Source organism: Corvus kubaryi, unplaced genomic scaffold, assembly GCF_017639235.1.
Source record: "Corvus kubaryi isolate FWS band 111438036 unplaced genomic scaffold, C.kubaryi_AGA036_p1.0 split1-37296, whole genome shotgun sequence".
In the NCBI taxonomy this organism is placed as follows: domain Eukaryota; kingdom Metazoa; phylum Chordata; class Aves; order Passeriformes; family Corvidae; genus Corvus; species Corvus kubaryi.
In genome coordinates, this window is record NW_024582075.1 from 16,421,659 (window position 1) to 16,439,305 (window position 17,647).

Consider the following 17,647-nt stretch of genomic DNA (forward strand, 5'->3'; position numbering starts at 1 on the left):
TACCCGTTCTAACTTTAACAGTAGTGAGTTTATTTACCTCTCTTAAAAATGAAATGTGTTGTCTCTTTTTTATAATTTCCTGAAAATTAAGTAGCCAGGCAGCAATTTCGCACTTCATCCAGAAACGGAGCTGTGAGAACCTTGCTTACCTTATAGTATGGCATGAGAAGAGTGCAAATGGCACAGTGAGGCTCCTTTTTTGCACAAGCTGCATTGTATTCTTTTTCAGCATTGAAATTGGGTTGTCTTGTCTGCCACAGGTAGACCAGAGGCCTGGCCCATGCCTCTGACTCTTGAACTTTCTCTTCAATTAAGGTAGTCTCAGGCAGTTCTAAAAGAAAGTAAACAATGGTTATATTGTAGTCATGGAATGGAGATAAACAACAATCTGTCATGTGCTAACGAAGACAATCAAACAATGTTACAAGAAGTCTGTGTGCAAATACCGGTGCAGAAGTCTAAAAGAATGTCGAGACAGGAAAAACCCGCAATTAAGTGCTTTGACATCCATGTCATGAGCTGATTGCTTCACCTACAGCATAGGAAAGTAGCTCTACTACTTACAATTGGCATTCACATCAACAACATTATGTCTCCTTACTCCCCACTGTTTCCTTACTCCCTCCAAACTTTATCCCCTCTCCCTCTGTGCACTCTGCCCTAAATTCCCTATGGATGGAACACATTGCATCCTGGCAGCAGCACCTGACAAATCACTCCATTCACACAGGATCGCACCTCACAAACTCTTCATGGAGAGTGACACTTATTTTCCAAAGGGGAAAAAAAGGCAAACATTATAGCCAGAGTGTAATGGGGAACAATCAGATCTAAAAAGTAGAGAGACAGACATGCTTGATCATTGAGGCAGTGTCTATTAAATCATTCACAAAGTGAGAAGGCACGTAGGTGTCAATCAGAATAATTATAATGTGAATGTGGAACGGAAAATATGGAAAGTTTTGAATAAAACTTTCAGATAACAAAAATGGTCTATAGCATACAGTCCTTTTCTAATGATGTATCTAAGAAAAACTGTTTACTTCACAAGACCAAAACCCCAACACAGAGAAACATTTAAGTACATTAAGCTGATTCATCACGTTCCCATGATTGCTTTCTCCACTTTATGAAAAAGCAGAGGCTTTATGGGTCTCCTATGATAAATTGTCACACATTGCTACAAAAGCACAATAAAGTTGGCAACATTTTTATCAGTGTTGAATAAAATATCAACTAAAATATTTGTCTAGAAGCAAGCCAAATGTAATAAAAACAAATTAATAAATACATCCTGCATGTGATTTTTAATTCATTTTTACAGTTTCTCAAAAGAACTAATGTCAATTCAATAAACATTTGCCAATAATCTGGGTAGGAGGGCACAAAGAGAACAACTGCAAAAAAGCTGTCAGTATTTAGCAGCAGAGCTTTCTGGTGAAAAACTTAGCTTCCAAAGAACAGCAGTGAGAAACAGCTGAACACAATGAGAAGATGAACATATAAATTGCCAGCATTACCTTAACTTTTTTAATTACTTACTTTTTAAGTTAAAAGTTTAACAAAGTTTTTGCTTAAAAACATTCTGTTCAATCATATTTTTTCTATTGCTTGCAATTTTAAAGAACTGTAAAACATGTAACTCTGAAAGTTATTTCTCTAGTTCTCTTCCTATTTAAATTTTCCTTTAAAGAGCCATCTTACAAGTGGCTTAAACCTTACAGTTTTTTTTTTTTTTTTAATTCTTCCTTTTACATTATTTTCCTTCGGGGGCTTGTACTCCTTATTTGAAATATTTTCATTATAGCTGTGACCTCACAGAGAATTCAGAGCTTAATTCTCCCTTATGAAGAAAACGAAGAGGCACACAGAATTTGTTGTGAAGGTTTGTAATATCTTCCTTATCTATTATCCACTTGGAAACTGACAACTTTTGATTGCACCACTCCTTATCACCACTGAATAATTCCCCCATGATAGCTGAAGCCTTTGCCCAGAACCTCAGCCTATAATGCTCTTCTTTATTCAAAAATCTATCTTCAGATTTACAGTCCTGGAACCAATTCTAGGTTGATTACTGTAGTTCCCTCACACCGTGCTCTGCCTTTCCACTGCCTGCAGCATATTGCTGAGTTCATGACTATATTGGTTCTGGTTTTAATGAAAACAGTATTTACATCTTAATTCCATGTAAACTCCATAATTTCAGTTCCCTTTTGTGTGATCTTTACAAATGCTTTCCCAGCCAAGAAATTGAAAAGAATGCAAGAGACAAGAATAATGCTGGCTTTTAACAGCCTTTTGTTGCTTTCAAGAGTTCTGTATTTAGAACCTCATTCCAAAATAAGCCAGGGACAAAGTATCATATGCATATATACCAGACTCTATCTTTCACAAACTCATAAAAATTAACACTATTTTAATAAATTTATTTTCTCCTTTACATTATGTTTAGAGCACTTCCAGTTAGCTATTGACTAGAAGCAAACACTCCTCATTTATTTGCCTCTGATCTCTAATGTCTGTAATTCTGAATTCTATGTCCTTCTATGTCCTTTGAGGTGTGACTTTCTTCTCCATGATCCTTACTGCAGTCTTCTGTCTCTGCATGAACTGCACAAGCTCTCTAATATGATCCTCTAGTATATTACACCATGCAACCTCTCACTCTTCTCCACCATAACAAGAAAGGAAAAATATCCGTCCTCCTTTCAGAGGGAGGCTGCCTAATCCAGTACTTAAAGGAATGGTTCATTAACAGGTTACAAAATTAAGAGTAAACAGAGCAGATGTCCCTAAGGATTACAAGCTTTGCCTGATATTCTGTTATCACTACTGTAAGGCTAGTGAATTTCAGTTCTCCTCAGGAATTTCCTAGGCAACCTTGAGCCCAAATTATCATCTTTCAAGAGCTTCAGAAATATTAGTTAATCTCCTCATAATTAACATTCACACAGCCACACTGAAATAATCAAACGTCAAAAGAAATTGGTTTTTAAAAAAAAGAGTTACAGACGACACAATCCCATTACAAAACATGACAACAATGCTGCCTTAAACAACTTCCCACCAGGGACAACATGCAATCGTCTGTGTAAATATTCTACATCAGTAGAACTTGGGCAGTTTTACTCTGTGTGCTTTATTTGTGCGTGTGTGTGTGTGTGTGTGTGCACCAATATCAGTGAGAGGAAGAATTTCTATATAAGCTTCTCTGGTAGTACAAGTGGAGGTACCTGGTTTCCACATAGTCAGAGAAGTTACGTACCGTATATAAAAACTGAGAATCTACTTAACCAAAAGAGGCAAGGAAATTAATAAAACAAACCAGCTCTCCAACTGTTTGAGAGAAAGCACAGAGTATGTAATTACTTGATGTAACCAACACTGCTGTCTTGGCACAGTTTATAGCCTTTCTTCCCTTGTTCATTTGATGATACCAATGCCCTATTTATGTCCAAAACACCTTGGAAAACTTGAGGGACTTTTAGATACTTTTTTTTCTGTTTATCCAGTGCTTCTCACTCTTATTTTCTTTAATTAGTCCTTTCATTACTTACTGTTTAGCTGAAGAGCAATCAGTGGCTCAGGCTAAAATAAATTTACTCTCCTAACTCATGCCTGAAGCATGCGGTTTCAGGCTAGACATTCAGGGGCCTCATGAGCTCAGTGTTTTTCTGATCAGAGGTATCATTAGAAGGACACAAAACAACTGCAGCCTCCAGCTGGCTCCATTCAAAATCCACCTTAACTGAGGATTCTCAGAATAAGAACAGAGAACAATTTGCAGTGGTCATACTGACTGGAAGATCTCAGAAACTCCACTGTCATAAGCAGGCATACTTTTTACTTCAACTGTGTTATCAGTGCCAACTGCAAGTACTCAAAACCTGCAAAAACAATGGTAGAAGCATCTGTTCCTACAGTGAGAGATAGATACACTGCCCCCACAAAAAAACCCAAACATCTACTTTATAAGACCAGTATGCAATGTTTCAAGAAGAGCTATGAACATGATGTTTCATTCATAATCTTACATACTGGCATTGTTATGAAAGAGCATAAGAATGCTCTCAGTTCTGGTAGAGCAAGTTTTGATGAATAGTCACTTATGCAATGCTGTCAACCAAAAACACTCTACGATATGCACCATTATGCAATCAAACCTTCATTGTGATAACTTGGCCTTGCTCAAAGAGCAGCTACCAACGGCCCAAGACAGGCAATTCAAAAGATTCAGGTCAGCCAATGCAGTGATATGAAACATAATGTATGCCTATTGGGGGCATTTTCTTTACACAGCACATGAAATGGAGCTAGGGAATCTACCTTGACTTCTATGACTGCTGTAACTCAGATCAAGTCACTTACATTTCCTCACAATTTGCTGACAGTAAGTGCATGAACAGGACTCTGCACAGGTGCACAACAGAATTCCTTGGTGTGAACTCTGATGTGCTTTTTTTTTTTTCCAGCTTCTCAGCATGAAATATACATTTCAAATTAAGAGGTAATCAAGGCAGAAGTGAATAAAGCATTCTTGGTATTCTTTTGTATACAAACTCCAACTCAACTAGAGTACAAAATACATCCCGCTGTCAGAGAGAATAAAAGAAAAATACAGGATTTGAACCTGCTAGCCACGACAGGGAAATTCAATATATATTTGCACCTCAATTAACAGCACTGTTCATTATGTTCACTATGTGTTATGCTTATGCATAACACATAGACACACAAATATCAAGGAAAGCTTATTTTGCAAGTCTGTTAGTATGCACATGGTTTTTAAACACTCTTATATGAATGAAGTCCGTTTCTTGTAACTTCTGTTATGTTTCTGGCTGTAAATATATCACACATTCATGCTGAAGCGTAAAATGGATTAATATCTGTCAAAAACTATATTAACTGGATGATGTAATGCAACCTATTTCTAAGTATGTAAAAACATCTTACTGTCACCAGTAACAGTGGTCACAGATCTTGAATCCCCCTAAACCACCTGGTCATTTTTACTTCACTGCAAATATAATGCTTTTTTTGTAATATTACTTTACCAGATACAATTCATAATTAGGTTGAACACTTCATTTCCTAAGGGGTTAGACCAAGTGCTCTTTTTTCCTACAGAAAAGCAGAAACAATTGATGATACAATTACGACTTTAAATAAATGCATAACAGTTGAGATAAATCTTACTGTATCATACTGTGCTGGTTTTGGCTGGAGCAGAACTAATTTTCTTCATGGTAGCTACTCTGGAGCTGTGTTTTGGATTTGTACTGAAAATGGTATTGATAGTATAGAGATGCTTTTGTTATTGCTGAACAGTGCTTGTACAGCATCAAGGCTTTCCTGCTTCTTGTGCCACCCTGACAGTGAGTGGTACAAGAATATTCCAATTCTCTCCCCCATCCAGTTGGTGGGGGAGTGAGTGAGCAGCTACGTGGTGCTTAGATGCCAGCTGGGCTTAAATCACAACACATATAATTCAGCCATAGTATTATTGATAGTATAAGGTGATTAGCAATGCTAAACTTAATAATAGTTCCTGCTATCATATTCATACCTGAAAAGAGTATTTATATAGGATCAATTAATATCTGTAACATAATTTCAGAAATACCAGTTGTCAGGAATGTGATTATTTATATGCATCTGTACCCCTTCACATAGTTAAGAAAAGTGAAACAATTCATTAAAACAAACAGTGTAGACAAAAAGAAAATTATAGCCCAGAACCTGTTTTGATACAAAGGAAACTCCTTCCACAGCAAAGTACTTCTAAACAGTCACTATGCTGCTTTCCAAGTGAGTAAGTGAATGAATGAATTGTTTTCACTAATGTTACTGGTTTAACAGTTTGTGGGGAAACTTGCTCCAACATACAATGCTAATGCTCTGAATGGTTTTTGCTTACTAAGTTAAACTCAAATTATCAGGCAGAAAACATTTGGGCCATTTGCAGAATGGGCTGTTGCCAGCATTTGCTGATTTAACTCAGCAGATGTGAAAAGCCATAGACACTAATACAGTACAATTTGCTTTTGCCAATCTCAACAATGATTTTGCTGCTTGGGGTTATGTTCCACTGATGTTTCCTGGCTTCGTACAGCAGCATTCTCCACTATGAAGAGCACAGAAGCATCTGTTATTTTTCAGGTAGTTGAGCATAATCTCAGCCCTGGGAGGCATTATCTACAGTTTCAAATGTCCTGGAAGAAATAATAATAATACAAATTTAAAAAAAAAAAAAAATTAAAAAAGATAGTCGGGAAAAAGACTTGTATTTGAAAACTTTACTGTTCCAGCAGTGTATCAGCAAACTCAGTTTCAGACATTTTCTTTTTTTTTTTTTTCAGTAATGAAAACATAGATTTCATAGCAAAATATGAAAATAAAAACTTTTTTATTTATTCTACTGTTCAAGAAACTTCATTTCTTGTATGGGACCATAGAGTAAAAGTACAGTGAAGTATGTATGACTTTTTGGTTAGAGAGTCTAATTGCCAAATTAGCTATAAATACTTCGGTTCTCATAAAAATTGCATGCAAAGATAACCATATTGAATCAGAGTTCTAGAGGTTAAGCTGAAGAGCTCCTGGATCAAATAAGGTTTAGCTCCCAAAAAGAACTAATGTGGTGCTTTAATAAAAAAAAGTTAAATATCAAAAAAGTATTAGACATCAGTTGTAGCAGATCTCAAAATGTTTTGAAAAGTCTGAAAAATTCAGCATACAAGAAAACATTCTTAAAAGACAATTTGACAGCTTTGAAAGATGTGATACTGGGATACTCTGATTTTCCTTCAGTATACTATTAGAGCTCCATAATGAAATTCACATTTGTATTGTGACTGAACTGTGTATTGTGATTGCTACACTTTGCTCAATGTAATTTGTACTTGTATTGTGACTGAACTGTATATAACAATTCAAAACCTTGCTAAACATAAGTTGTATCTTCACTGTGATTTAAGTGCATTGCTGTATCACTCTGCTAAATCAAAATCCCATGTGACTTCAAGTATATTCAAATAAGAAAATTCTGTATTATTCACTAAACCATCCACACATAGAATATCTAAAAGAACCTGGTCAGAGTGTACTGTACTCCTACATTAACTGGCTTAGCCAGCAGGCTTTTCCTGAGGGTGAGTAGTACCCACTAAGACAGTAAGGATTACTTTGGCAAAAACAGTCACAAATAAGAACTTAGTAAGGAAAATCTCGTAATTAAGACTGGCTGCAGACAGGACCACTACTGTTTAAAACAGTAGATAAAATTAGTATAAATACTAGCAAAGGCTGGAAAAATCTTACCAATAACTTTGAAAAGGAGGGATGGGAAAACCCTAACCACGATTTTTCATGGACAGCAGGACAAAGCACTGATTCCACTGATACTTTGGATGAATAAGAAAAACTGAAAGGTTCTAAGAAGTTGAAGAAAGGAGAGAAAAGCAGGGCTTCAAAGGTTGCTCAGTATTTACTTGTGAGCAGTAGCACATAAGTTAGAAGAGGAGAAATTAACACAGTATATTAGAACAAGTAAAAGAAACAGTTAAATAGCATTAACTTAAACTAAGTAAAATTTCTATTGTAATGCATTTTCAATATGTGGAATATGTAAAATGACCCTCTCAGGCTGTACTGGACCCCAATCTTTCTCTCTAACACATTGCAAAGCAACTAAAATATATTTGATTTACATTGCTATGATTCTGATAAACTAACTTAGAGAAAGCTCTGAGGACTCATAGCATAGAAATTCAGTTTACATTTAAATGACCTGTAAAACTAGTTTTACAGAACTATAGCATTGCTATTTTTGAAAATTACCATTTTTGTTTGCTTACTAATTCCTGCAACAAAAGACTTCCCTACGTGAAACACTAGATCATAAAGGCACCCAATAATTACAAGGAATAAAAATCAATTTTTCATTCACAGAATTCCCTAAATAGCTGCATTCCATATGCACAACTTTTTTGTGCATATGGAATGAAGAATATAACTGTTAAGATTAAAATTGTCAAACCTAAGCTGAAGCACAAACAACACATTCTTACTGATGCTAAAGTCTATGAACCATCTAATGTCTCCAGAAATACAGCTATTTACCATGCCCAAAAACAAAACTCAAAGGTGACCCACTAGTCAGGCAACTTTTTTAAAATGTGGACAGGAGGCACAGAAAGTGAGATGTTCTTATATCTGTGTGAACTGCCAACATGAAATATTTACAGCATATTGGTATTATGATTTCCATTACTGTATAGATATTTTTATATATTGTATATTTTAAAGCAATGCCAGTAATTTCACCTGTCTTTGCACTGTGTAAATTTAAAGAACAGCCCCTGTATTTATAAATCTGTTCTCAGCAAAATCAAAACAGAAACAAAAGAAGATCTGCTGGAATCTACTGCACACCCTATCAACAAAAAACAGTTGTCAGTATAAAACCATTACAAGCCCAGACTACAAGATGAAGATTAGCAGATATCTGCTCTATTGAAAAGCTTTAATTCATAGCACTTATTAGCAGCTGCTTTCTCCATTCCCTTTCTGCATGCAACTTTTCACAGTTTTTATGAACAAAATTCATATTTTGCATTCTAATATAATTTGCTTGTGGCCAGTGTACTTACCACAAAAAAACTTGATCAATAACTAAAATTACATTGGAATTTTTAGGAACCGATATTGCCATCCATATACATGCTTACTGATTTACCAATGAAACACCATACTCTTCCAGGGTATGCATCTCTGCAGAACTGGAAAAACACAGAAAGCTTTCCCCCAATTATCAGGCATGTCTTGCCTACTAATAAAACGAGTCTCTCAGATGCAACAGGATTACTTGGTGGTACTTCCTTATTATGGAAATTAAAATGCATCATCATTGACCATACTGCCAAATACTATACAGTCAAATAAATACTCAATTATTATGCTGTTAGAGTGTTTCAGAAGTATTACAAAGCAGAATCACCAACATACTCCTGTTTTATGCTACACTAAAGAGAAAAAACAGAACCAAGTGAGGAAAACATATGTTAATGTTATTTTGTATCTCTCAGGCAGCACAAATCTAACCTATGCCAATATACTATTCCAGCACAAGTTCCTCTGGATAAAACACAAGTGAAATTTCAGGAACAAGGTTACTTGAATGTATTCAGTTAAGATTGTCCAGAAGTTCTTCACTGAACCAAGGCCTCTTCATAAGTTAAGTATATAAGTCATAAGTTAAGTACAGAAGATGCAAAACAGAAGACTCACGGATCCAAATTCATGACAAATCAATGCCCAAATGAGAATTATAATTTTATATCTTCAAGCTACAGTTCCTGCAGATCACTAGAACAAAAATCCCCTAAACACTTGATACACTAGACAACAGTTGCATCTAAACTCCTTCAAGAATCAATTTCTTAAGTCTAATTTTTTTGTACATTAAAAAATACTTATGATATACACTTCTCAGCCATGAAAAGACAGTTAGCAAAAACCCTTTAATCCCTTTGGTATTAAAATTAAGTCACTTTCAATACTAATAGTTTACGAATCAGCTTCATATTTTGACAAAGGCAATGATAATTCTATGGGCTAGGGGTTTTTTAATTTGAAAAATGAAAGTTATTTCTAGAATAACTTACTAGGCAATACTCTGCACCAATACTTCAATGAATTAATCCTTTATTATGGATCATATTGTCATATGCTTTTGGTGTTTCTCTTTGGACCATAACTACAGAAACAGAAACTCAGCTCCAAAAGATCACCCTACAGAATGGGTATCTGTCTCCTTGGTAAACGTCACATCTAGTTTGCCTACCAACTCCGCAACTACCCTTGACAAGGCTACTGAGAGGCTGCACTAATCCAGCAAGAAATCCATTTTCATTTTGGCACGCCTGATAATGAGAAATTATACATGCCTTTCTATACAAGACTGCAATTCTATCCAGTCCTTGATGAGGTAAAATACCATATTTTAAAGCTAGGAAAGCTGCACAATTAGAGCTGCAAGGTTCACCTTGAGAACCATGACTCTTCAATGGTCACCACATGTACCACTGTCCAGCAAATGAGGATAAATGTTAGAACTGGTTTGTATTCCACTCTTGATCAAAATAGTGGCTAGTCTTAGATCTTGTAAGTGTCCACTAAAAGGCAGATAACTGCTACTCATGAAAGATGTCAGGGGACAAGAGCTGTCAGTGGTAATAATCAAAGCTGTCAGTTCTTGCCAGTTCTGGAGATCAGCTGCTGGCCCACAAGGTTGACAAGAGTACTGGAAATTCAGGAAAAGCTTTTATTTGACCTTTCAACACATCCCTTTCGTAAATACTGACTAAAGATTATACCGCATTTTTATAAAAGGTTTCTTGGGGTGTTCAGAACACCACATGCTTCATAAGCGTCAGAACTTTATTGTAATTACGGCAATCGTACCTTAAAAATTGAATTTAAACAAAACAGAAGTAATTTAGGTACCAGAGAAAAGGACAGAAAACAGATTTTTCTAGCACACTGATACTGTTGCAAATGGTATAGAGTGCTGGACTCTTCAGTGCTAAGTGATGGTGATATATGAAAAAAGTAAATTATGTACTTGATTAACCCGCACTCACAAAGGCAAAGTATTTTTAAAAAGTAAAACTTCATTCAACAAAACAGGATGAGAGGGAAAGCAATATTGGAAATTGTAATACTAACATGGTAAATATAAACATTTATATAAATAAAGATATTAATAAAACATCACTTGGTTACCAAATTCTTACCTATCTCCCATGCAACACAAGGGAAAAAAAAGTTAACATTTCTTTCTGAAGTAAGTGAAAATCTTCAAGCAAAATCTCCCATTTTAAGCTCTGAAACAATAGAATAGTAACTGCATCTACAAGTGTAATTTTCCCCTATTTAAGCAGGCTTAGCCCATTTATGATGTTACTGAACAAGACTTAAATGGTTTGACTTCTAATACCAAATCAAGCACATCTCACAGAATGCTCACAGTGAATGTAAAAACCAAGGCTTCATACTATGTCATAGCAGAAGCCACTGTTACCATTCACAAAAGTTCTCTCTTTCTGTTTCCTTATCTTACAAACTAATGAAAGCAAAGTTACTTTGAAATTCAGAATCATACTTAAAATGCTAAAAAACATATACAAAGAGCCCCATACTGAATTTAGTCTGTATGCTATAATTACATCATTGAGGGCAACAGGAAATTTTGGTCAACTTGACTCTAAAAACAGTTTCTAATGTTGCATGACCAAATAGTGCTGGAAAGAAATCTCTGGAAGCAATCAATGTGCATGCAAAGTTAGTATGCTTGCTCCTTCTGCTGAATTTGCTTTTTTATTGCTTAAGTGAGCAGAAATACAACTGTATTAAATACAACAGAATAGTATTACCACAAGTTAATATACTGCATTGAGTATAAGACCAAGGTTCATTACGTAAAAATTGTTAGTATGTTGAGTGTGACATACAGCCCAGACTGTACTCCTGCACTTATTTTCTTGAACTGGCAGCTTGAGTTACAATTCCTAGGATTGATTCCCCAGTCCCTAGTATTTCTCAGTGTATGTCTTTAAGGCATTAATTCCATGAGAAGTCAGACATACACAGGGAAAGGCTTCAGGGAGAGTGAAAAAAAGTAACACCAATAGACAACAAATAAACAATTAACCCAATTATTTTTCATAAAGAAATACACACACATATAAGCATATACAGTGATAAAAAGAAAGCACAAAACTCAAAATGTCCAAGTGATCCTGTGAAAAAAAAATAAATTTCTGACAAAAAACTCTGTATTAAAAGTGAATTCAGAAAGTCTCTGCTAAGATTTAAGCATGCTGTTCAATACCATAGTATTCTATTTCCAAAATTACGATTCTGAAACGGCAGACAGTGTCAAAGAATCCTGCCTACACATCATTAACAGCCTCTGATCACGTCTATTCACAGGAACTTCTTAATAGAACCCTAGTATCTGAAAAACTTCAAATACATTAATCTGATTATATATTATCTGTATTAGAAATGGCTACAGACTATCCAACTTGTGGAAAGTGATACAAGTTGCAGATGAAATAGAAAGCCTCAATTTCTTAACTTTTCACAAGAGCACTAGCCTGCATCCTCTTCCTTCATTTTGTTTGCAGTTATTATTTTACTGGACCCAGAAAAATTAAAATATAAACTAATGTACAATACATAAATCCCCCTTGTAAAAGAATAGATTAACTCAGAAATTACTGTACCAAGAGACTATACTACCATAGTCTCAGCTAGCATCATTTTTGCTCAAAAACAGAGAGAACAAGAACTGAGTAAGTATGAATGCTGAATTACATTTCTACTAACTCCAGAATATGGATGAAGCACCTTCATAAAGACAAACATAGATGTCAGCACATTGATGTTGATTACTTCCCTGGTATCTGACACAATCTTGAACGAAATCAGAAAATCATCTAGCCACACTTCTCTAACCCACATGCCAGCATGTGTCAGGCAACTTAAGGCTACAGTTTGCCAGCCTCCTTCAGCAGTTCTTCAATATTTGTCTTGGATATAAACATTCTGCTCACCCAAACGCTACTGTTTCTCTTCTGGTGCTCTTACAAAAAACAACTGATAAATTAGATTACAACGAGAAACAGATGCATGAAAATAATAATAATTCCAGTTCCAATTAGGAAATAGCAGTAACTGTCATGTCCAGTAAAACTCTTAATTACTTCCTTCTATCAGTAAGCAGACATGTTCTTAATGGCTACTGATTCTAAGACAGCTCTTACTTTCCTAACAAAAATACATCCTTATGTATCAGGAGGACAATCATCACGCAAAGAGGAAAGACTTTAAGGTATACGACTTCTTGTCTGGATGTTGCTACTTTCACATAAAATTAATACACCAGGAAGCTGGCAAACTACTGGAAGAGACGGAAAATATCTTGGTATTAGAAAAATCTGTGACTCAAAACTGTCATCATATCATCATCTAGCCAGATTATATCATACACAATCCATGTTTAAATAGGAAATTCACAATATGTTTCAACCATAATGTTGAAAAAGCATCAGTAGGCAAAAGGAATATAATCTCTAATTTAAAAAAGAGCATTTTTACTGCAACCTGCCACATATTAAATCTTTAATTACTAGATTAAACTTAATATCATCCTGTAAATTACCATAACATTTTCTGTCTAGCCCTCAAGGTATCCAAACATTCTCATATATGATACAGATCATGGGTCTAAGATGTCTTTAATTTTCAGAAAGATGCTTAACAGCTAATTGAAGTATCATGCCTGGCAAAGCTGTGGCCCAGATCAAAACTAAAAGAGAGAGTATAGTTTTCCAAAACTATTGAGACAGAAGACACAAATCAATTACCAAGGAGGGAGAGGTATTGATGAGAGGTCAATTGAACTTACAGCAGTCAGTTCAACAATGCCTAACTTGCCAACTGAAAGTTTAATATTGCTTAGTTACCAGAAGAAAAATCAATTAACAGGCATGCTCTCTGAAGTCAAGAAAATTTATCTGCAGCTGTAAGAAACAGCTACTGTTAATGAGAAGTAACTGAGAGGGAAAAAAATTCAGGTAAAAATTGCAGGTAAACTGTGAAATATGCAACGATGTTGGAATCAGACTCGTAGTCACAGAAATGGCATCAGCTCCAGAATATCAAACTGTCTAAGGGAGTGTGAGAACTAATCTCCAGTTCTGCTAACTGAGGAGATTCTGGAAAACAGCACCAGAAAAGCTTGTGCTTTACAGAACAAAAATGGTACAGTGATATGAAAAAGGAATGAGTTTGTATTCCACTTTGATCTATACTTTTGATGCACGTTTCCATAAGCTTCACAAGTCACATTTAATAGAATAAAGTATCTTTATTCACGAACTTTGGGTGGCTGTATATGTGATTTCTGGGTAAAGCAGATTTACTTTTTATATTTACTTCAGAGAAGGAAATCCCTGTGTTGGGTACATATCTTCGATTTTTCTAGCCTGTCTGCACAAGGCAGTGACTCTCTAAATGCCTATATATATGGTCTCATAAAACCATAAAATTATCATCAGAAGAATGTATTAAATAGTCCACTCACCTTCATCACTAATTGCTTGCTGTTTAACCAAAGTCATTGGAGATCTAGCTGGGGGTTTATGTAGTGGATGACGCCAACTCTTAGATATTTTCTTTCTTTCAACTTCCTCTGACTGAAAGGAAAAAACACAACTAATTTAGTATGTAATTCTGTATAATTAATTACAACAAATAAAAACTGTATTATTCTTCTATACAGTTTATTCTTAATAAACTGTACTTATTCTTCTGTAAACAAGCACAGATGTCAAGTCTGTAAATACTACCACAGTATACTTGAAGGACCTTTAGTGTACCAATACAACACTCGTCTCTAATTAAGAACATATATTTTAATTTAAAAAGTGAAATCCTTGTCATACACAGATCATTTCAGGTGTAGTTACCACAGCCCTTCCCAACTTATGGAGCATAAATCCTGTTTCGCTGAAGTGATGTTTGAGAGGAAGAACAGCCCAAAGAATTCTGCAGACCTGAAGTACGAAACAGCCACTAACTGTGGCTAGAAAAATGAAGCAGAAACCCACTGGCTTAATTTGTGAAAGACTCCAAAATTCCTCAGGAATAAAGAAAGATCTGGAGTTCAGATAAGAAACCAAGAGTCTTGATATAAGATTAACATGTTGATTTAGTATATGAAGAAATTCTTTCCTGCCTCAAACACCCCTATGTACACTCAGCTTAAAGTTATTCAAGCTTCAAGAACTAAGGCCAACACTTCTAAGTCTTGAAGCACCACTGGGAGAATCCCAATGTAAACAAGCTACTGATGGTGTCTGGAGGTTCAGGACCAGAGGAAGGGCAAGGACAGTGGTAGAGGTGTGGGAAGGATTGAGTTTCACACAATTCTTATGGACCACAGCACTCTGTGCCTCAAGACCCTGAATCCAACCTAGCAAGTTATACACATGCCCCTTGAAGTGAATTACAAAACATTGTATTTACCATGATAAGCAGAGGACAGAAGACGTGATTAATGCACAGGACAGGTTAGCAATTAAGTAAAAAGGGAACTGTCAGGTTTTTTAAATTGCATTTGTACAGTACATTTCTTCACTTAAAAGGGAAAGAAAGAGTCTGTAATAATACTGCAGAAAATCTGAAACCTAATATATAAATGGATGAAAGGCACAGGAAGAGATAAATATAATCTCTAATACATGTTAATTAAAACACTGAGATGTTTGTACTGCTCCTTATTACAGTGGAAAGGCTGGAGCCAAGATTATTAAAACTCACAACACTGAAAAAAATCATTAGAGCACAGCTCATGTATGTGGAAGGGGTCAGCATGACTTTTAGTTTGGCTTCTAAAATATATTCCCCATGAAGTCTGGCAACTTGGCAGTAGATTTCCTGCTTTCTCTCTGCCAAACTGAGATTTAACTCACCACTCAGAAGACTACTGTGACAACCACCACAGCTTAATTTTTCATTTTGCATCCCAAAGTCAAAGCTGACCACGCATCACAGCAGAATAGGAAGAGTAAAGAAAAGGCCATATGTTTGTAGGTGGCCCAAAGAGAAAACATTATTAAAACCTACTATTTAAAAATTGAAAATATATATATCTTTCAATATTGGGATCTTTTCCTTCAAGTGTTTCCTTTCCATATTTTAGTTCATTTCCAAAATCCAATAGCACGTAGGTGAAGCTCACAGCCCTGCTCATTTTGACAAGAAGCGAATGTGGGAATAGCTTTGAGAACAGTTGCTGACACTTCAGATTCACAAATATAAAGTGAAATTACTAGACATATAAAATTAAAAGGAAAAATATGTCAATAAGCTAACTCCAAAACCAGTCTGCCTTCGGATCAAAATTGCCACTCTTGTCGGAACACTTCAAAACATGTTCAAATTATCATCTGATTAAAAGCATGCATATTCTTAAAGGCTTTAATATGGATATCAGGTCTCATTAGAAAAACGCTCATTCATATTTCATTAAATCAAGAATATATTACTATTATGATGTAATTTGCTACACATACACAAGATGTTTCCATGCTGTCTTCTTCATCCTTTTTTACAATGGGTCCTTCTCCATGTTCCAAACCACTTCCAGAACTTTCCACATTGCTGGTATCACCCTCTGTGGAGACACTTTCATCTCTATCTAGATTTTCTGCTTCAGAAGTTTGTCCCTCTGCTTTATGGTATGGTATGGATGAAACACATTGATTCTGAGGTTTCAAATTCTCTTCTTTTCTGCAGCTATCAAAAGCAGGGTTGCTGGCCACAGAATCTTCAAATGTAAAGGAAGAATGACTGGAATCTATCTTGTCCTCATCTCCCATTTTTGTTTTCTCTAGTACAGGAACAGGACTCAAAATTGAGTCTGAAGGGATGTTGCCTATAAATCAAGAACATGATTTGTTAATAAATCCCACTTTACATTACTATATTGAATTTCACAGCAATCTAAATTATTCAAATTCAAAGCATGGTTCCTCTTTTAGAAATCATACAGAAAAGCATTTGGTGGAAGGGCATGCACAAATGTGGAGCATAGGTTTTATCAACGAATAAATTAAATGTAAATGGTTTGAGTCTGGAGTACAAAATATAGTTTTGATCATTTAATCAGTATTTTGCATTTGAATTACAACAGGTCTTCATTTAATTCAAAATAATCAATATTCATGTAGTTTCCTTAGTCTTTACTCATATTGCCCATATGCACTTTGAGTCAATGGAAAAAAATATAAAAGGCTGGTATATTAAACCTGATACCCTGCATTTTATACCTATTATGCCTGTTTACAAATGAAAATAGACAAAGATTAATGGTTTATAATTACAAAGACATATTTCAAATAGATACCAAGAATATTTTTAAAACAACAGCATCAGTCTAAAAATGAAAAGCAATTAGCATAATTTTATTTTTTAAAAATTAGCATAATTATATATTCTAGCAATATTGAAGAGTGAAATTGTGTGAATTTTACTTTACAAAAATTCTTCCTCTGCTGATGCATGCATTGGAAAGACAGAACAATGGGCTAGAGAGGTCACTAAAAAAACATATTCCTGAAGAACTCTAGCACATACTGCAGTGAATTCTGATTCAGCAGCACCTCCATGATATTAAAGAAAATAGTTTATGTTAAGTCCCTTGCCATTCTTTCTTTACAAAGATTACTTGAACTTGTTTTTTCTGAAAACTTTCCTTTTCATGTAAAATGAATAATGGATTTAGTAATACAAAGACAATACTAAAATGTAATCTCTGGGCACAAACAGCACTGCCTCAGCTGAGTATAATGGACATACTAGCCAGAGGCAATGCAAAACAAACTACCTTCTTCAACATGAGTACTGGAACTTCTATCATATCTAAAAACATCCTTTTTCCTACAAAGGTCCAGGTACCACCCTTTAAGAGGACAAAGGAGAGAGGGCAGCTCTCCACTCTTCTCTACTTTTCCTTCCCTTGACAATAAACACAGAATGGGTGATAACTAAGTACTACTTTCTCTGTGGT

At 35.3% G+C, this 17,647-nt stretch overlaps 1 protein-coding gene across 8 annotated transcripts in view; it reads right to left on the reverse strand.

Moving 5' to 3' along the window:
* The window catches only part of KDM4C (lysine demethylase 4C), a 290,549-nt gene that overhangs the window by 140,384 nt on the left and 132,518 nt on the right, over positions 1 to 17,647 (reverse strand). For all 8 annotated transcript variants that reach the window (XR_006013641.1, XM_042013234.1, XM_042013232.1 and 5 more), the window contains exons 11-13: positions 16,152 to 16,513; positions 14,159 to 14,270; positions 150 to 331 (exon numbers count right to left, since the gene is read on the reverse strand). Coding sequence is in view for 7 of the 8 variants with exons in the window: in XM_042013234.1 (XP_041869168.1) it covers positions 150 to 331; positions 14,159 to 14,270; positions 16,152 to 16,513 (656 nt within the window). In the remaining variant the exon portion in view is untranslated. The remainder of the gene's footprint in view (positions 1 to 149; positions 332 to 14,158; positions 14,271 to 16,151; positions 16,514 to 17,647) is intronic.